General features: G+C 38.1%; 1 protein-coding gene across 19 annotated transcripts in view; it reads right to left on the minus strand.

Moving 5' to 3' along the window:
* LOC119634163 (nesprin-1) overlaps positions 1-21044 on the minus strand; it is a 161356-nt gene that overhangs the window by 92473 nt on the left and 47839 nt on the right. For 8 of the 19 annotated variants that reach the window (XM_038028152.1, XM_038028148.1, XM_038028146.1 and 5 more), the window contains 10 exons: positions 19270-19433; positions 18925-19201; positions 16251-18857; positions 16167-16181; positions 2848-16047; positions 2436-2589; positions 2218-2378; positions 1016-2158; positions 504-680; positions 35-272 (listed from right to left, as the gene is read on the minus strand). In XM_038028152.1, coding sequence (XP_037884080.1) covers positions 35-272; positions 504-680; positions 1016-2158; positions 2218-2378; positions 2436-2589; positions 2848-16047; positions 16167-16181; positions 16251-18857; positions 18925-19201; positions 19270-19433 — 18136 coding nt within the window. The remainder of the gene's footprint in view (positions 1-34; positions 273-503; positions 681-1015; positions 2159-2217; positions 2379-2435; positions 2590-2847; positions 16048-16166; positions 16182-16250; positions 18858-18924; positions 19202-19269; positions 19434-21044) is intronic. The other 11 variants (XM_038028153.1, XM_038028158.1, XM_038028144.1 and 8 more) reach the window with 5 other exon arrangements.

Below are 21044 nucleotides of genomic sequence, written 5' to 3' on the forward strand. Positions count from 1 at the left end.
ATATAAATTAGCTTAAACGCATCTAAACACATACGTGAACCCGTCAAATCAAGCATTAAATGAGAACGCTTATCTCCGACGGCATTTAATAGATCGTCCATAGCCATTAACTCTTGTTTTGCCGCTTCCGGGCGTAACTTGCATGGTCGCATCATCCAGTCGGAAACGATTACTTGCTGTTTCGAAATCCAATCAGCTAATTCGGCGCGTTGTTTTTGCTGTTGCTCTAATTCTCCAACCGAAGCAATCAATCCACTCAAGTGGGATTGAACCTGCATATGAATTAAAAGTGATACAAATATTTAAAATTTTTTCTAGAAATAAATTGAACTGCTTTAGCAATGTGTTGGATGAAGTGGATCGGTACAGAAAAAAGAAATGATTTTCGTCGAAGAGTAAATTTTTTTTTTTTTTTTTACGTTTTGCAGACATTATATTTTACACAGCAAAAGCAACAAACACCACAGGCCTTTTATATGGACTGGCATCGTAAGAAATCTTACCTTGGTTTTAAGAGTACATAGCTTTTGCACAAGTTCACGGTTTGAGTAAACATTTTTTAGTTTTTTTAAACGTTCATTAGCTACAGCATCCAATAAATAATCAGTAACTGCATTAAGCTCAACATCATCGTCAAAATTAGCGTCAGTGGTTGAGTTTTGAGTTCTTTTATTGGGTTTCTTTGGTTGTTTGGAATTGTCGTTGTGTAATCATTATTTTTGTTGTTGGTTATTGGCAGTTGAGGTTAGAGCAAGGTATTTTTTTAAGGTTAGATGTTCAACACAGAAATTTGGTTGTTTAACAAAAAGTGCATTTAAAGTGCGGCAATTATAACAAACAAAAAAAAAAAAAAACCAAAAACGAAATAAATAATAATTAAGTTAAATTTTATAAACCAAACAATAAAAAATTTTAGTAGAAAATCATATATATGTATATATTCAAATATAATTTTTAAGTTCTTAGGGAAAATCGGGAAAGGCAAGGTAAAAAATGAAAAGTATCGTTACTTTACCTGATCTAAAAGATCTTCCAGCTCCGAACGCACCATCAATTCACGTTCTGGAATAACTTGCATGGCCGTTTCCAAAGGGGAACTAGGTCTGCTAATCGAAGCAGTGGCCGCCTCGCAAGCTTGAACGGCAATAGCTAAACGAGATTTTTCAAAATTCAGTTTGTTTTGCATGTTTTGCGCGCACTTTAATTGTTTTTGCGCCATTTCCAAGTTATTAGGTTGAGTGTCTAATTCGGTTTTTATTATGGGCTCATATTCTTGCAAATTGCGCATTATACTTTCCAAAGTATCTTCATACTCTTGGAATTTAGCCAAAGATTCTTGCAAACGATTACGTATTTGTACTGAAGTCTGCAGCAGAGAACTGTAACTATCCTGTATGTTTTTCAATTGAGTCTCAACAGTTAAGCGCACGGCAGGAGCACTGGTCTCATAACGTTTGATCCGACATTGACCCTTAGCGTTAAGATCATCAATATTAGTCTGATATTTCTGTATCTCATCAAGTAATGCTTCGTGCTGTTTAATTTGTTCTTGAGTTTGCTGACGATTCGCTATTAATAAGGAATTGTGAGCCATCAGTTGAAAGGAAATTTGCAGCAACCATTTTTCCACATCCTGCAGAGTTTGGTGGTATGCATTGTACTCATTTACTTCATCTTCGAATCGATTGACTAAAGCATTGCAATCGTTCTTGACTTTACCCCAAAGTTCCTGCAAGTTTTGAACTTCATCCATGTCAGCGTTTAAATTCTTGGCCTCACTGCAAAGATGCTCCATATCAGATCCTTTAAGCTTTATATCATTTTGATGGACTTTGTAGCGCTCTAATTGCGTTTTCATTTCGCTTAGCTCGCCTTTGGTATTTGGTTTAAATTTCAAAGTCTCTTCCATTTCAGTCAGCCAATTTTCTAATTTGTCCTTATTGTGTAAATACTCTGCCCAACGGTTTTGATTTTGCTTTAAATCGTTTAATTTCTGCTTAACCGCTAAACCTAAAGCATCCCAACTTTCGCGTACTTTGGTCATCATCTCACGTAATTTTTCTTGCTTATCTTCCGGCAATACATTGGACGCCCTATTATAAGTATCTTGTACTATGCCTAAAAGATGCTGACCTTCCGGCAAACGAGATGACAATGCCTGGAAAAATTCAAATTTCATCTCATCAAATCTGTATATTAATATTGAAACAAACTCACATTAATTGTTTCAATTTGCTGGGTAATGCTTTGCATGTCACCTTTACCGTTGCAGCCATCCAAAATTTCCTGAGCTTTCAGTATCCAAGCGTCCATCTCGTTCTTATAATTTAAGAACTCGGTGTGATCCGATAAATTCTTCTCGATTCTGGCAACAAGACCTAAAGAAATTTATTTGAACATGTTGGTCCATCTTTTAATCCACCATCTTTACTTACCCTGAGTGTTAGTCAATAACTTGGTGTATTTTGCTTGTGTGTCTACAGTTTGATCGCGTACTCGCGAACAAGCGCTGCGCTCCATCAACAATTCGCAAGTGTCATTAAGTTCTTCAACGTTCTCTTTTTCCGCAACGACTTCCTGTAGTAGTTTCTAAGGAAACAAAAACACAGTAAAAAAATTCAAAGAATTTGCCGAAATAATTAAATTACTACAAACTTTCCTCTAAATTTTAGTTAAGATATAACAGATTTAAAGCAGTTAGTTTGGTTTTATTTTAAAGCTAACAGTTAGATTTGGAGCGGTTTTACTATTTGGAAGTGCAAATGAAGCATGTACAACGAATTGATTTAGTAACGATTGAACCTAGTAAGACGAAGAGAAGAGAAGACACTGTACAAAAGAACTTACCGTAGCATTTATCAAATCCTCAGGTGTCTTATTTTCGGTTTCATTGGCTCGTGCGAGGCGCTTGTTGAACTCTTCAATTAAAACGTTAATTTTGTTGATTTTTTCCTGGAAAGTATTCCACGAAGTTAGGCATAATTCCAAATTATAACGGGCATCGCGTGACATAGCTTGTATAGCTTCCCATTCGGTGATTAAATGTTTAATTTCTTGCGTTACCGCGTCTTGGCCCTCATTGCCGCTTGTAGCTATTACAGCTTGTCCTAGTTCTTTACAGGCATCCAAGAAAGATTTACCCTCTACCATGGATTCATCAATTTCTCCCAATTTGTTAAGGCGATCCTCAACATGCTGCTGCTCGCCATGACAATCGGAACACAATTCAATTTCATTTCTTGCTTTACGAAGCCAATCTTGAATTTCTAGTAGAGCTTGCTTGTATTTATCATGATTATTAACATGATTTTCGAGGGATTCAATAATTTCATTCGTTCTCATCTGCAGTTCTTCGAATTCGTTTAAGCCTTTCTGGAAATCTTTGTTATCCAAACCATCGTCGTTTTTCAGACTTTTGCTAATTTTCTCTACAATGTCATTATGGCTGTTAAAATCTCGCTGTATGGATCTAAACTTCTCTAACGCAGCTCGCTTTTCGCTTAAATCATTCAAAAATTCTCCCGATGTTTTCAAGCTTGGTCTAATCTCTTCCAACCATTCTTCTAAACCTTTATATAATTTATAAATTTCCTCGAGATGAGACAGACGATTCATTAATTTTTGTCGTACATCGTTGATTCGTATCAGTAAATTATCATAATCTTGTTTTAAACTTTCTGTGTCTTCCTGAATTTTTGCAGCCCCCGTTTGCTCAGTGTTAATAATAACTTTTTCCTTCAGCTCAAGTAAATACCGTAATTTATTTTGTCCGGACTCAAAACCTTGACGCAAATTCTTAACAGTATTTAACTTTATCTGGACCTCATTTAAAGTTCCGGGTATGATTTCGCATTGCGTTAATTTCTCGCGAGTCTGTTCAATCCACGATTGACATTCTTGGTAAAGAGTGTTATGTTGTTGGTGTTCCTGATAATGCATTTCCAGGCGACGCATTACTTCCTTAGCGAGAGTTAATAAAGCGTTGTACTTAGTAGTAAGCTGCATGACAGCATTACTGATCCGTGTATCCGAGCACGTTTCCAACAACATTTGCGCTTTCATATTCAAATGATCCAATGTTTTTTGCCAATCGAATAGAGTTTGCAAATGGCCTTGGAATTCTTCTAAAACTATTTTCTTTTGAGCTAAGCTCTCTTGCAATTTATTGTAAGATTGCACCAAAGTTTCAGTCTTAGTAAGCCAATCTAAAGCTTCCGAATACTGATCTTGATAATCGGACCATTTAACTATACCTACTTCAAGATAGACTTTAGTTTTTTGCAAATTTTCCACATAAGTATCGAATTCTTCTTGCAATAATGCTACCTCTTGCTCAATGATTTCGCAATCTTCAGGTTCAGCATTACGACAAGCTATTTCAGCTTGGGTTAAGGCTGCTTCTAATTTCTTTTGCCCTTGAGGTACCTCACCTTGTAAGATTTTCAGTTGGTGAGTTTTCTCAGCTAAGGCTTGTTTGTCACCAGTAGGTTCTGAACATTTGCTTAAACGTTCCTTGGCATTGCGTAACCAAGTTGCAAAATCATTGCCGGAATCAATGAAAGCTTGATATTGATCGATCGTGTTCTTTTGCTTTTCATATATATCCTGGGCTTGTTTAGTTAAAGTCTGGTATTTACTGGAAATCTCCGAAGCGGGGGCTCCCTGTTGCAAATCGGAAGCTTTGGATGTAACCGATTGGATCATAGGTTCAAATGATACAATATCTTGAACTATATTATTGGTTTGGCGTAAATTAGCCTTGCGTTCACTTAAACCACTGCTGAGTCCTTGTTGATTTCTTTTAGACTTGACAACCTTTGGTTCACTTACTTGTTGCAATTTGGCTTCTTTATCTAATATCCATTGTTGCAATTGAGAATAACTCGAACTGTAGTCGGCCCATTGCAATAGATTGGTTTCCAATTGCACCTTAGCTGTAGACAATTTTTTAACCAAGCGTTCCCAATCGTTTTGAAGCTCTTTCATTTCATTATTTATAGGTTCACGACCATCTGAGCGAGTATTACGGACGACCTTTTCGCCATTGTTGATAGCGGTGTGCACGAGGTTTTGACCAAATTCCCGATTACGTAGAAGTTCTTGCACTTTCTCTAAACGTTCTTCCAAAACATCTTTCGATCTAGCGCTCGACGCTTCACTGCATTCCCGGATAACATCTTTGGCGTGGTTAATCCAACTTTTTGCTGCTTCCATGTTACTTTTGTATTCCCGATGTTGATCGCGGTTAGTTTCAACTTTCTTCAAAACATCTTTCGCTAAATTTACTTGAACTTGGTACATAGAATTCAAATGGCGCAGTTGATTGCTAACATAGGTGTCCAGATGTGATTTTAAGAGGCCAGCTGCAGAATTATTAAATCTATCGATATCGTCTTTTCCTTTTTCCAAACGCGACATTATATCCCGCATATCTGTGACTTGTTTTTCCTTTTCTGCTAAATTTGGTTGTAAGTTCAGCTTGTGATTCTTGACTAAAATATCGATTTGTTGTAACCATTCTATCAAGCGTTCGTACTCCTCTTTATAAGCTCGCCATTGTTGCATAGTAGCTTCCAAATTTTCCTTTTGCTGATTGATATCTCGGAATAATCCTTCGAAACTGTCACGCAAAGAACGTATGTCGTTCCGAATAATCTCCTGACCTTGAGGAGATGTGCTAGCCAAAACCACTTCCCCTGTATGAACTAAATGTTCAACTAACAATTCGCCTTGGGCCTGCTTATTAAGCATGTTTTCCGTGGCTTGAACTGCACTTTCAATGGCTAACTTGTCACTAAGACTGCCTTGCTTGAGTGAAGGGAATTTCTCTCGGGCCCGGCTTATCCAACTGAGTAGGTCATCATATGCTTCTTTGTATAAACGATGATCGCGGTACTGATCTTGCCTTTGTGATAACAATTTTTGAGATCTGGTCGCCAATTCGTCGAATCTTTCGAACACCTTTTGAGCTTGAAATGCCGTTTGACTTTGTTGACCGGTTACTACAATTTCCTTGGCCTGTGATTTGAGAGCATCTACATCGATTTTCTCCATACGTACTTTTTCTTCAGTCGTTCTAACGCGATCCAATTGTGCTCGTTTTTCTGTCATCGAGGTTTGATGTTCAGACAATTCCTTTAATGTCGACTCCAACCAATCATTAAATTTACTGACGTTTTGTACTTGTTCCAGGAAGCCTGACCACTGAGTTATAGAGTCATCCAATAGAGACTTGACATCTACTATACGCAGAGCAATGGACGACCATAAGTCTTGCAAATTAGTCAATTGTTTATTAACAGCATCGTGGCCAATAGGAGCAGTATTAGCTAAGACGTTTTGAGCCAATTCTACAACTCCTTGAACTTTTGCGGAACCTTCATCTTTAAGTAAGATTACATCGTGAATAATGTTCATCTTCTTGTCCAGCTCTTTTTGACCCATTGAACTTGTATCTGCACAATATTCTAACTTCTCTTTAATGCTACTTATCCAAGCAGTGCATTCCGAGATAGAATTTTCAAATTCTTGATGGGTAGCAACATACTGTTGCCAGCGGCTATTAAGCTCTTTAACTTTATGGAATAGCTGCTGGTATTTAGTTATCAGTTCGGGGCCAGAAGTGCGTAAGCCAGACGGACCTTTCATTAAAAGTTGTGCCTTCTCCGAAACATTGTCAACTTCTAGCTCTTTAGCTCTTACTTCGCCTTGTAAAGTTTTCAGTTCTTCTAATTGAATCTTTTTTTCGGCCAAATTTGGTTTCAAATCAATGGAATGTAATTTATTGTCGGCTTCGCGTATCCAATCCAAACAGTTATCGCGCAGTTGTTCATAGTCTGCCCAATTTTGTAAACGGGTTTCAATTCCTTCAACTGCTGAATTAAGGGCAGTAATTAAGCCTTCCCATTCTTGCTGCGTATTACCAATTTGAGTCTTGATATTGATTTGGCCAGAAGCTACTGTACCTGGGATTACTTTTTCGCCCAAGACACGTACTTGATCAACACGCGGAAATTCATCGGCGAGGGTAGATTTAAGATTTCTTAAACGATCTAAATTTGTGTGCAAAGAGACTTGTTCCAAATCCAAATTGCCCCAGTAGTCAATTGTGTCGTGGGTCGACTCAATAAACTCTTGGGTATCCATAACTGCCTTGCAATACTGCTGATGAGCGCTGACAAATTCCTCATAGCTACGCACATAGTTCTCTGCTCTCTTTTTTAATTTCTCATATTTCTCAACGATCTGTTTTGTTGCTTCATCGACATGCTCTGTCTTTTCTGGCAAATTTCCGGCAATTTCTTGCAAATTTCCAATTTCAGCTTTATGATTATTTATATCATTAAGAGCGTCACGGTAGGTCAACAATTTACCACGTTTCTCATCCAGAGTTGTTTTCAATTCGATTTCGGCGGGGAGAGCTCTTTCCAGTTCAATTAACCAACTTTTTAACTTTTCAGCAATTTCGTCAAAACCTGACCACTTTGACATTTTGTCCTGAATTTTCCGGGCATGGCTGTTAAGATTATCGAAGAGTTGATCGAAGGCTTTCTGCAATTCTTCCAATTGCAAGCGTATAGCCTCCCGTCCTTCAGACGCAGAGGAGGCATAACATTTCTCACCGAGTTCAATTGTGTTGTTTAACAATAAAGCTGCATTGCTTTGTTGCGCTAACAATTCTTGTACAGCTAGTTGTTTTTTTAAGAGATCTTCACGAGTGGCGACTGTGGAAAGATCTAACGTGTTATCGTATTTTGCTTGAGCGTTTGCAAACCAATCTGAACATTGTTTGTATTTCTCATTAAATTGGACATGGTCGTGTACAGATTGTTCACATTTCTTCATAATTTCTTTGATGGTAGCTTGTATAGATTGAAAGCGTGACGTAACCTGTTGCACATTAACGGATATGCGAGTCTCACCCGAACTCTGTATGAGTTCCGACGATTCATCTTTCAATTTTTCAAATTCCATTTCTCTCTGACGCAAATTGTGAACTAAAGTTTGGAAACGATTTAACTGGTCTTCCTTTTCCTCTAAAGTACCTTTAAGATTATAGTTTTTCAAAGCGTTTTCAGTTTCACCCAGCCAAGCAATCAATTGATCCAGATTAACTTCATAGTCACTCCACTGCTGCAAACGATTCTCTAAACCACTTTTAACATCACTGAGAGCAGCCGAGAACTTTTCATAGTCGGCATACAAATTACTCAAATCTCGTGCCATGGTCTCTTTTGAACGTGCCGGTAATAGTTTCGCATTCTGATCAATATGATCGGATAAAGCTTGAAGTTTATGCATGCTTTCAGGCATTGAATTTTGAATTTCGATGACCTTATTAAGGCGAGCTTGTAATGCAGGTTTATTACCGGAATAATCAGAATATCCAGTGAGACGATCCCATAGATTCTTTTGATAATCCTGTTGAGACTTTTGTAATTCACTAAACTGTTGATAGACTTCAAAAGCCTCTTCCAATTGACGCAGTAAATTATTGCAAGCCGTGGCAACTTGGTTATAGCGTTTGTTGATGTCATCCACAGACTTTTGGATTTCAGTGGCATTAGCTGGCGAAGCACTGCCGCATAAAATAGAAGCCTTCTCGTTTACTGCTTCGACAATACGCTTATGAGAATTGATGTCCTGAGAAATTGCTTTGAATTTGTACATCTTTGAACGTGTATCTTGAGCATTTGTCCAACTGGCAGGATTTTCATTTTCCACTCCCTTTTCTGCCTGATCTAACCAATTCAGAACTTGACCAAGAATTTCATGATAGTTAGTGAGTTGAAGACTTTGTGCCTCTTGTCGCTTTTGCAAATTCCGTATGCCTTCATCTAATTTATCCCAACGGTCGCGTATATCACGCATTTCCTTACGCAACTTTTCACGGCCCTGTGTTGAAGTTTCAGGCAAAGCTTTTTCACCTGCCGCATTAAGAGCGGCAAACATGCTGTCAGCGTGTTCTCTCTCAGCGAGTAGCACTTGCAAAATATTTGAAATTTGCGTCGTATCTTCTTGCGTAGTTTGCTGCAGTTGCTTCTCAATCGGCTGCAACCACAAGTCGACTTCATTGTATTTATCCTGGTACATTTGGTGGTCGTCAACCAAATTTGTCCAGCGATTAACAACCTCTTTACTAAGGACTTGCAGCAGCTGATAACGATTCGTAAACTGAGCAGTTAAATTCTTTAAGCGATCAGCCCCACAATTGTTTAGCAAAATGTGAGCGGCATCTGCGAAGGCATCAACTTCTTTCTCCTTCTGCAGTATAAGATCGCGTTGTATCTTATACTTTTCCAGCTCTTCAACTTTCTCATGTAATGTAGATTGTAATTGCTGTTCACGAAAAATTGCCTCAGCCGTTCGACACCATTTGGTTAGATCTTCCAACTTATTTTCGAAATTATTCCATTGTTGAAGAACTTCTTTCTGTTTGCTCTCTATGCCTTCAATATCATCGAAATGACTTTTCATTGTGATTTCTAGCTCAGATATTTCCTTCTTGAGGACATCATTGCCTTTCTGAGAAGTAGCTGGCTCGATCTTATCGTATTGATTCCGTATGCTGGAGATCAATGTCAAAGCTTGCGGTTTATTCTGAGCTAAATTATTTAATGTTTCAATTTTGCGTTTAATATCAGTTTTTTCGCCATAAGCGTCATCGCATTCTAACAGCTTTTCTTTTTCGCCCGACATCCATGATTTGGCTGAAATGATTTTATTATTAAGCTCAGCATGTTGGTCGACACAATCTTGCAAGTTTTCGAGTATCTGAGCCGATTTTTGTACAATCCCGTTATACAATTGTTTAATGGATTGCAGATATATATTCAAAGAGTTATCGTTAAGTTTGTCTATTAAAATTTGAGCCTTTTCACATACATTATCCACCAAAACATTATGAGTGGTAATTTCTTGATGTAACATTTTATGATTTTGCAATTGGGCTCGTTTTTCCTGCAACGTGGTCTTCGGTTCGGTGTGGCTTTGCATAGCTTTATCAACGTCTTTGAGCCACTTTGTAAGCTGGTCTTGGGCAATAGCAAATTCGTTGAAGTATTGTAGGCATTGATCGATTGTCTGAGCGGCTGCGTTTAAATCTTCAGTATAACCGTCCCAGATGCTACGTAAACTTCGTAGTTGCTGGCGTATAATTTCTCGACCTTCGGGACTCGTGTGACCATACAGTTTTTCACCCCGGTCAATAAGATTCTCGAAAACGGTACCATCGTTAATTCGCTTATCCAATAAATCCCGTAATTTATTCTGTCTTTCTTGTAAAATATTTTGATCGCCTACTACTTCCTTACATTGTGCCAACTCTTCTACGGACAATTCCAAGTCTTTTTTGAATGCTTCATAGTCCTGGTCGAATGATTCGTGATCTTTTGCATATATCTGATATTTGGCTATCGATTCTTTACAAAGATTTTTTAAAGTTTGATAGCGTGTATTTAAACGGGACAACTTTAAATTTAAATCAGTTTCGCCTTCAATTTCTCGGCACCGGTCCATTAAATCATTAATAGATTTTGCATGCTTTTCAATATCACCAGCAATGGACTGCAATTGTTGTAAGTGAAGTCTTTTCGAGGAAGCGGTGTTTTTAAGACTTTGATTTTTAACGTTGCTCTCCACGTTTTTCATCCAACTGTCAATTTCACCGATCACAGCTTCGAATTCGTCCCATCGTGAGCATAATTGTTTTAACTTAACTAAAGAGTCTTGACACAATATAACGAATTCATCCCAAGCGTTCTTAGGTTCTTGGAAACTCTTTAACAACGCCGGATGCCCAGATGGATGAGTTTGATACAAAACAGTTTGCAGCAGTTTATGGCATGCATTGAATATTGAGTCACCCTCGGGTTTATGTTGCAATAAATTTTCAACAATAATAAGTTTCTCTTCAGCGCCTTCTTTTTCAAAAGTGGTTTCATTTATTATATCAAAGGCTTCAGATTTGATGGTATTTAGCCAATCTTGGGCTTTTTCAAGCACTTGATCGTAAGCTTCATGCTTCACAACTTGATCGCTGACTACGTTAATGCGTTCGGCAATATGTCTAGAGAGATCGTTGTACTCATGTATAGATTCTTCGGTTTTTCGTTCAGATTCGTCGTCATACAAGGCCACTGCTTTTTCCTGCAATTGCTTGAGAGCATTTTTATGCAGAGTGGCTTCTTGTAGCTGGATCTTGTAATTTTGCAAAGCTGACTTTTTCGCAGCTAGCGTCGGATAAAGCTCGTCAGTTGCTTTCGCTTTAGCCTTAGATTCATTAAGATAATGTGATACCTGGGTGTAACTTTCCTCAATTGTTGTTTTTTGTATAAGTACTGCTTCTACCTGCTGCAGTAAAGCGTTGGCTTCATCACGTAAGTAGTCGAATTTTTCCCGTAAGCCGCGAAGTTCGGTTCGGATTTTCTCTCGATTCTCCGGCAAAACAATTGGATAGATGCCTTCGCCAATATCTACGGCATTGTTGATTAACTTTTGACCGTTATCGAAGGTGTTCAAATAGTTCTTAATTGTTTGCAATTGCTGAGCGGTGGCCGATGAAGAACCCGGCGAACCCATACGCGCCAGTTCTTGAAATTCGATTTTAGACTCAGAAAGCCATTCAGTGGCTTCCTCTAAAGCCTTATTATAATCGTTATAAGCTTGTTCGGTAGCAAGTATTTTATCCACGTAAGCAGCTAAACTTTTTGTTATAGTTTGATAACGCTGCACCAGATGGTTTACGAACTGTCCTATTCGAGCTTCAGGATTTTTTTCAACCAATTGATGCGAAGTTTTCTCCAGATCAGTAATAACAGGCTCGTGGTTTTTAATATCTTGATTAAGTCGGGTCAATTCCTGCAATTTTTTAGGTATATTTTGCAAGTTGACTTGACTACTAGTCTCAACCTTAATTCGGGCTTCAATATCGCGCAGCCACGATGAGATTTCTTCATTAGCTCGTTCATATTGGGACCATAGATCTACATTTTCTTCCAGAATATTCTTAATTTTATTAAAACTGTTTTCCAGATCTCTCATTTCAGCATTCAATAAGTCAACATCTTTCGTCATTTCTGCTATATTTTGGGGTGTGTCAATTGCTTTTAGCATTTCAAAAGTATTTTGCACTTCAGCTTGGCGTTTCCTACAGTCGTCTAAGGCTTTGCTAACCTCGTGCAGTGAAGATTTCTTTACGTCCAAATTATATTTATCACTAGAAGTTTCCGGCTGACACCAAGCTACTTTCTCGCGCTGCGTCGCTATTAAACGCTTTAGCATTCCAACTTTGTCGGTATGGAACTTTTTAAGGAACTGTAGTAAAGTGTTCTCAATTTTCTTGGCAGACATTTCGACACCTTCGTAACGCTTTTGTACATTATTCAATTCTTTTGGAACTATCGATTCACTGAAGGTTGGATATAAAGCCCGCAGTTCGTCGACTTTTAGCTTAATATTATCGATATCGTTGCCAGTTTTGGAAAGTTCACGATTAAGAATGCGACACTTCTGCAAACGTTCAACAACTTTAGCATTATCGCCTGACAAATCATCGCATTTAATTAATTGTTCCCTAAACTTATTAACATTCTCTCCGACGTATTTAATTTTCTGACGCAATTCTTGTTCATGATCATTAAACATTGTCGTAATAGCATTCAAACGATTCGCGTTATTTTCAACTTCCCGAAATTGATCGTTTAATAGTTGATTCAAGGCAGTCAATGCCGGTATTTCGTTGTTATCATTAATTCTGATTAACTCTTGGGATTTTTCTATAACCGTATCTCTGAGAGCTTGATAAGAAGGCAACTCGGTATGGTATTTAGTTAAACGTACAGGCGCGAATTCAATTTCGATACTGTTATCAGCTGCATCACATAAACCTTGATTAGTTTCCGATAGCCAGGGAATCAAATCCTTTTTGGCATCTTCAATCTGCGACCAGAAAACAGCCTCCGTCTCGTACATATGGATATTCTTTACAGTCTTATCATGTAAATCGTGACATTGTTGTTTAGCGACGGTTAAATCATTAGGTATTTCCTGCGGCACTGCTTCTCCAATAGCATTAAACAGCTTGGCAACATAGTTACCCTTACGTTCAAATTCATCCAAGATCGTTTTCACTTTACGTAGTTGTTCCGTGGTCTTTCGAGTTTTTTCTGCGGCTTGATGCAATTTGATTTCGTCACGTGGCTGACCAGGTATGGCGTTGTACAAATCGGTAGCTTTTTGAAGCTCTTGCGAAAATTTATTTTTAATGTCGGCATATTCATGTAACGCTTGATTAATCAATTGATATTTTTGAATACGATCGTCGATTTCGCTTTGCAAGGATTCATAATCCTTGTCTAAATGTAAGAGACTGTCCTGGATGACAGGCATACTGGTAATGTCCTCTCGCATTAGTTGGGCGCCTTCGTCATGTAAACGATTTTTAAGTTCAGCTTGCAGCTTTAGAGCATCATTGAGCGACAACAAATCGTTAATAATTTGATCTATGCTTATCAGACTTGGTTTACGCTTTAAAATTTCAGTTAATTTTAAACGGTCCGATTGCAGAGCTTGAGTAAGATCCCCTTCGAGCGAATGGAATTTATTTTTACGCACCTGTATCTGTTCCAATTGATGCTTTTGGTTTTGAGAACGCAATTGCAAATTCTCTAATTTATTCTCAATGTCATTTACGATTTGAGTAGCTATAAGAGGTCTGCGACTAAGGGCATCCTTCAATTGTACGACAGGATTTTCTTCAATTTCTTTCGCTTGATTTTTCCAGTACGACATAGATTGACCGATTGTATCAATTTCCATAATTAATTTGTTCAGCTCTTGCGAACCGGGAGCATCGTGTTTATCGATTTGATGTTTCAAGTAATTCAAATGACTTTCGGTTTCGTGTTTCCAATTTAAAAGCTCAGACCATTTTTCTAAGCACACCTTTTTCTGTTGCATATTGGTTTCTATATTTTGATAGTTTAACACTAATGCGGAATAAGCTTCGTTTAAAGCCATGGCTTCATCGGGTGATGCAGAGAGGGAGAGTTGTTTAACTTCATCATAAATAGCATTGAAGCTGGGCTTCTTATCAGCATGTTCTTGCATCAAAGCATGAATGACATGCAAACTAATTTCCACCCTTTCTGGATTAACATCCTCAACTTGGGCCACCTGATTACGCAGTTGATCCATCCAGTTGGAAAAGTTCACCATTTTTGCGTTAAAATCTTGACGCGCAATAATGGCATCTGAGAGTTCGTTAATATTGGTTCGCGTAGTTTCAGATAATTTTTGCAATTTGCTCTTAAGAACATTGATGTTGTCCTTGAGAGTACCGGCACCCTCTATGGCCAAGTGCAAACTGATTTGATCAGCGGTTTGACCGAGAGCTACTAACCTAGCCTGCTGTTCAGATATTTCATTGTTGAACGATTTCAAACGTACCAATTCATTTTCGAGTTTATCAATGTGTGGAGTGCTCAAAGCAATCAGTTTCTTCGCAGTCATTTTTTCACCTTTCTCTACCCACTCTTCTAGTTTGTGGATTTCCGCTTCGAACGATTTCCAATTGGATACAAGTTTTTCTAATCTACCACTAGATTGTTTTGCATTCTCATAAACTGCCGTCCAACGCGAATGCATGGCATCTACTTCATCAGGGGCATTGGATTTACATAACATTTTATGGCTAATGTTCGAGATGCCTTGGAGTCTGTCAATCTGCTCTAGGCAAAGCGTTTCGAAGTGTTCGGCATTTTGTTGCAATGCAACTGCTTCTTCAAGGGAGAGGGGCTTAGGGACAATAGTATTTACCTTAATTTCACATTCCTCCACAATTGGTTTAAGTTGCTGTAAGCCAGTCTGGAACTGTTGCCAACTAAGTAGATCTTCTTGGGCGGCCTGAGCTTGATGGTCCACATTGCGACTAATGGCACTAAGAACTTCCTGTAGTTTGCTTATTTCTCCTTTTAATCGTTTGGCCTCGGCAACGTTACCTTCTTTGGGAGCCAATTCAGATGCGTCAGCGGCCAAAACATCTAGTTGTTTCATACGATCTGCAAGCACACCCTTAAATACGTTTACTTTCACCATACGTTCTTCCGGTGTAAGGTCTTCTGAATGAAGGGCTTCAATTGATTTGGGAGCTATTTTGTTGGCCCATTCTTGTAATTCTGCTAAACGGGCTTTGTAGTTATTCCATTTTCCACTGTAATCCTCCAAATAACTTACGCGATCTTTAACGTGTTCCATGGTATTAAAGAACATTTTTTCCACTTCGGTTACTTCCTTTTCAAGTATGGGACGTTTTTCGGTAGCTGCCAGGGGCGATAATTCAGCTTTGAGAGTGTGTAACTTCGGAAGCAACTGATGGGAGGCTTGCTGTAATTGTGCATTGAGCTCCCGTTTAGCTTTAAGATCTTGGCTGACATTTTTGGGATCCGTTTGCAAAGGAGTCAGAGCACGCAATTCAGTTTCGGCTACATGTAACATGGAAACAATTTCACTTTTTTGATCAGCAAATTCATTCCAAATAGCCTGAGTGCCTTTCAGAGCATGTAATTTTTCGGAAGTTTCCGTGTACGCTTGATTCCAGCCAGTTTCTAAGTTCTTCACTTCAACTTGGACGAAAGATGGTGCATGAACGTCCTTACTAAGATCACGTCCTCTTTGCAGCATTGACATAATATGCGGGCGCTGATGATCTAGCTGATTGATGGCATACTGTTGCTCTTCGATTAACTTGTTCACGCGTTCTAAACTATCAGGGGCCGGTATATTGACTGCCTGCTCACGAACTTTACTTAGTAGGTTCACTACTTCATGCACTTCACGACGGTAGGTGTAGCACTTGGAGAACACTTCGGTTTTCACCATAGTAATTTCTATAGTTGGAATTAGGTTTTTATAGCGAGCAATCAAATCTTCCAATTTCCTTTGCTCCACATTGGCTTCATCTTCGCCAGCATAGCCTAATAAATGATCTAGAGTTTTAACAAGCCACTTCATATCTTCACGTTTGCTGTCGGCTTCTTGACATATTTTCTGCAGGAAGAAAAAAAGTTTTGTTACTAAAGTGCTTAAGTGAAAATATGGAGAGGAATGTTAGGCAAGCTAAGAATTTTGACAAGGAATTGTTCTTTTTTTTTTTTTGGAAAATTTACCACTAATTCCCTAAGCTGCATGCAAAATGCCAAAAAATTGAATTAGTTTTTAAAAATCTTTCTAAGATGTTGTGTGACACTTACCTGGAAAACTACTTTTTCTTTCTCAAATTCTTCCATACTATTTACTTCGTTGACTATATTTTTCAAACTCTTGTCTACGATGTTCATCCATTCGACCATTTCGGTGAATTTTTCACGATAACTGTCCCATTGTGCTGGAATCTGTTGCAGTGTCTCACGCATTTCTGAAATTTTATGCGAAATGTGCGACCACTGAGAACGGGCTTCATTATAGGCCTCTTCTAGGCTGAGGTCTGTAGGCTTTTGTTGCTTATAAACTTGATTGAGCCGTTGCATATTCTGCAGAAATTTCTCTATACGTGGGGTATAGTTCTGTTGCAAAAAGAATTGCTGATTGCGTTGCAAAATTGAGTCCACTTCCTCATTGCGATTAAGAGCTTGTTGTTCCAAATGCAATTCCTTCTCAATGTCTTGCAGCGTTGAATAGAAAGCAGTCTCGTCTAAACGAAATTCCAATTTTATTAAATGCAACGGTGCTTGAGCTAAAACCGTTTGCCATCTTCCTTGTAATACTTCAATCGGTTCGACTACCAATTTTTGCTCTTCAGTTGGTAACATTTTCAGTAAATCATGAGCAGATTCAATCAAATTCTGCATCCAACGTTCGTTAACATTTTCAAAGAAATATTTCTGCGTCTCGATGCTCGTCTTAGACTCAAAATGTTTTTCATTTAGCATAGCTTCAGCTTGTGTAAGCCATTCGGACACCACGTGCTCGTCCTCGTTAAATCGATTCCAATTACGTATTGCGTCACTTAAACGTTGTTCCCATTGTTGGGCGCTGTCTATGACATAATTGAAACGTTCATTTAGCTGTTGAACCTCTTGAGACGCCTGCTCGATATCAATACTTTCATCCGAAAGGATATTTTTTAGGAGATTTTGAAAGACCTTGTTCTTGCTCTCCAACATCGAACGGTAATAAACAATGCGAGAAAAGAAAGTTTTGTGCTTATTGAGTTCCTCGTTGATTTTCTCACGGCCACCGATCACGGTATGGTTACTAAGTACGGCTTCGGCCTCATTTAGCCATTGATGAATTTCTTTTTTTCCGCTTTCCAAAGATTCTTGTTGTATCAAAAGTTGATGTATTAAGTGAAGCTTCGCAGGTATTTGAGCGCGTATACGAACAAGAGACTCCTTTTCTTGCTTTAAACATTTCATCATTTCATCGACTTCGTCGCGTGATAGATCTTGAATCATACCTTGGATGTTGCGGCTAATATTTTTAAATAATTCTTCGTTATCGTCGATTTGCGAGGCTAGGTGCTGCAATTCTTCGCTATATTTTTCAATTTGTTCTCCATTTCCCAGTATTACTTTTCTGCTGAGTATAGTTTCAGCGTAACGCAGCCATTGCGAAAGCTTCTCAATGCTCGTTTTGTATTCTTGACGAGCGCGTATAATATCGCCAGCATGCATGTATTTCTTGGTGTTAACGAACAAACGTTCAAAACGTTCTGATAAATTTTCATATTGTTGACGCAAATTTTTCGATATCGGTTCTTCGCAAGATGCCATTAAATAATTAGCGGCGTTTGCGAGGGCATCAAACTTGTCTTTCCATACACCAATATCTTTGAAAAATTCTAAGCGCTCGTCTTCAGACCGTTTAATATTCTGTTCTGCTACGTGTAACCATTGTTCGCATGCCGGAGCCAATTGATGCCAAGTTTTCCAGCAATTGACCACTTCTTCCAAAGAGTTTTGGCAGCACTTCAACTCCATAGATACACGTTTCCATCTTTCTTCAATGTCGTACATAAAACGATCGATGTCGACCACCTCTTTGCGTAAAATGTTTCCCTCTCGTTTATACTCTTCAACTACTTGTTGCATATCAATGAAGGCTTTTTGAAATTCTTGAAAAATTTTATTACGCGACACAAAGTTCTTATATTGTTCCAGCTGTTGCGATACACGTTCTTGAGTGCCGTATTTACCGGTCCAACCTTTCATTTTATTTTCCACAAGATTTAAGAAAGCAATTAAACAGCATTTATGCTCTAAGAATTTCAAACGTATTCTACGTTCAGCTGCTTTAGGGCCTAATTCTTGCAAGCGTCTCTCCATATTATGCAATTGTTCTAAAGGAATTTGTTGAGCTAATTGCGTACGCTTCGCGTTATCAAACATGGCCATAATTCTTGGTAGATCGGCAAAAAATAATTTATGTTCTTCTAGTTTACGACTTATAATAGCAGCAGTCTCTTCATTCATGGCAGACGGAATTTCATTATCCATAAGGATTTTCTCAGCTTCAGCTAACCATTTGCCTACGATACCAAACTCGCCAGGCAATTCCGAATCTAAAAGCCAAAGCCAATACATCATTTGATATTGGACTTGTTGCCATAAGCTATTGATATCTTCCCAAGTCGAACGTGGCACCTGTAAGAACCCACTCTGAGTGTCCACGAATTGTTTCAAATGATTGTACGTTGGTATATGCGCATCGATTTCTGAACGAGCAATCAAATACTCAGAGAAGTCTCGAGGAAATGAGTTTAGTTTAACCATGGGCTCGTATTCATCTGATTTCTCTATTAAAAAGCGACGTAGTTCATCTAATTCTTGATTGATATGAGAGAAATCTTTGCTGGCACCCTGTACAAATCGATAAAAAGAAGTTTAAAGCAAAAAATTTTAGGAAGACTAATTAATGTCAGGATACCTTTGGTTCAGGGTACTTGTGCAAGAATTGAGCCACATAAGTCATGATGCTCTTCTCATCCGGCTTAGGTACGTCTACATCCTCAGCGTCAAGTAATTTTGCTATGCCAAGTTTTGTTTCCGCGACATCAAAGGCAGTCTCCAAGCGATAGCGATTATTGGTCTTACGCAGCTCTACCAAATTAACCAGATTTGCTTTAATTCCATCAATTAGAGCCAAGAAAGCGACGCCATCTCTCCAGCTAACGCCGAAATCTCGAATTTCTACACCACTGTCTCTGTTTAAAATAGATAACAATTTGACCATTGCTTACGAACTTTTCAAGTTAAAAAAAGTTGATCTTACTTTGGCAAAGCGTTTGTAACCCAGTTTAATAATGTTTTTCTGGCTCCTTGTTTCCATTTTTCAGCTCTAGCATCGCCAGAGGCTTTATCTACACTATCCAGAGAAGTAACCGAACCGCTAATACCCTGACTCAAGTATTCAAGATTCCGACTATTTTCTTCAATCTAGAAATTTCGAAAAATAATACACAAAAGTAGTTAAGTAATACGTCAGAGTGTACACTTAACTAACTTAACTTAAGAAGAGAGGGAAGGAAAGGAGTTGCAGTATATACTTGTGAAAAGAATAAATATTTTGGAATCAATATAATACGCAACGCAAAAATCTACCAATTCAAAAAACAAAAAATAACAACATAACGATCTTGAAATTATCAAAAAGAAATTATTACCTGTGGCTTATAATTTATTACTACAACTAACTCTTTCCGCCTCTTTTTACGAAGCTTGCGTAAATAGGATAAAAACAGAATAAAAATCACACATATCAACAATCAAGACAACAATGAGAGCAACAAATGCAAATCAACAGTATTTATGTACCCCGCGATGATTGAATCCGCCGTAGAATCTATTCGCTACTCCCTCTATAAATTACGTTAAAGATATCAATGCTTCAATATATTGACAATAACTTAACTATCATCGACCACAGGATGACTTTTAAACTAAATAGAACTAACGTACCGCTTGTATATTCAAAATGTGTAATCCATACGAGAAGAGCTTAAATCTATTCCGAATTCCCAATTTGTTTACAGTGGTAGCTAAAAGTATGACACACAATCTCTTATCCGTGGTGGTCAAAAATGGGTCATTTTAATAAACTCGCATAGCAAATCGGCTACTGAGATGTCAAAAAAAAAAGATTCTTTTTATTTGTTTATCCCATAACAGACTATATTGAACAAAAGCCTCAGAGGAATAGTGAAAAGTTATTTCGTTGAACGAAAAGCGAAGTGCTAGGACAGAGCTGATGTCCTAAAGATATCAAAAGGCTCTATATACATAGTTTGCATAATAACCTGGACATGAGCATGAAGATGTTTTCCGAACGCCTGAGCACAGTGGAACGAACGTATTGCGTCAGCGCTATTGCTGCTATGCCAGTAGCGGATTCTTTACCTCCCCCAGACCCAGCTGTTATTCCCTGTTTACAATAGAATATATGCATTTTGGGATGGTGTTGGTAAATCGTTCTATAAAAAAAGCATTGAAATTTTAGAGAAGTATTGGATTGATGGAGTCACCCTTAAAGGACAATGTGTCGACAAATAAAATCAAATTTTGCAAAGAAAAAAACAAAAAATGCTTTCTTAATTCCGAAATAATTGACTGCCGTATAGAATATCATTGAATATTGGTTTAGAAAAATATCTCGCTTTAAACCGAGCGGGTAGAGTTGATGTAGATGGTTTTTAATAAGAGTTCTTATAGAATTTATTCTACACCCACTTTATTTCCTGCAGTCACATTCGTAAGCGATACGAGAATGGCTCTTATGTGTAAAACGCATATGATAACTACGTGAAAGAATTAAAACAGGAGACTTGGACCAAAGTTTAACAAGCTGTCATTGGTATTAAAAAAGAATTTTTGCACAATCCTTTGTTGCAAGATTGAGAGAAATCCATTTGTACCGTGCTATCTACGGATGCAAGACATTTGAAAGTATATTTTTACGCAGTTTGCTACCACATTACCATTATTACAAAAATCAGAGGTCTTTTGGAACATTATTAGACTTTTATTGGAAGCAGAGAGAGAGAGAAATTT

This window comes from Glossina fuscipes, unplaced genomic scaffold, assembly GCF_014805625.2.
Source record: "Glossina fuscipes isolate IAEA_lab_2018 unplaced genomic scaffold, Yale_Gfus_2 2, whole genome shotgun sequence".
In the NCBI taxonomy this organism is placed as follows: Eukaryota; Metazoa; Arthropoda; class Insecta; order Diptera; family Glossinidae; genus Glossina; species Glossina fuscipes.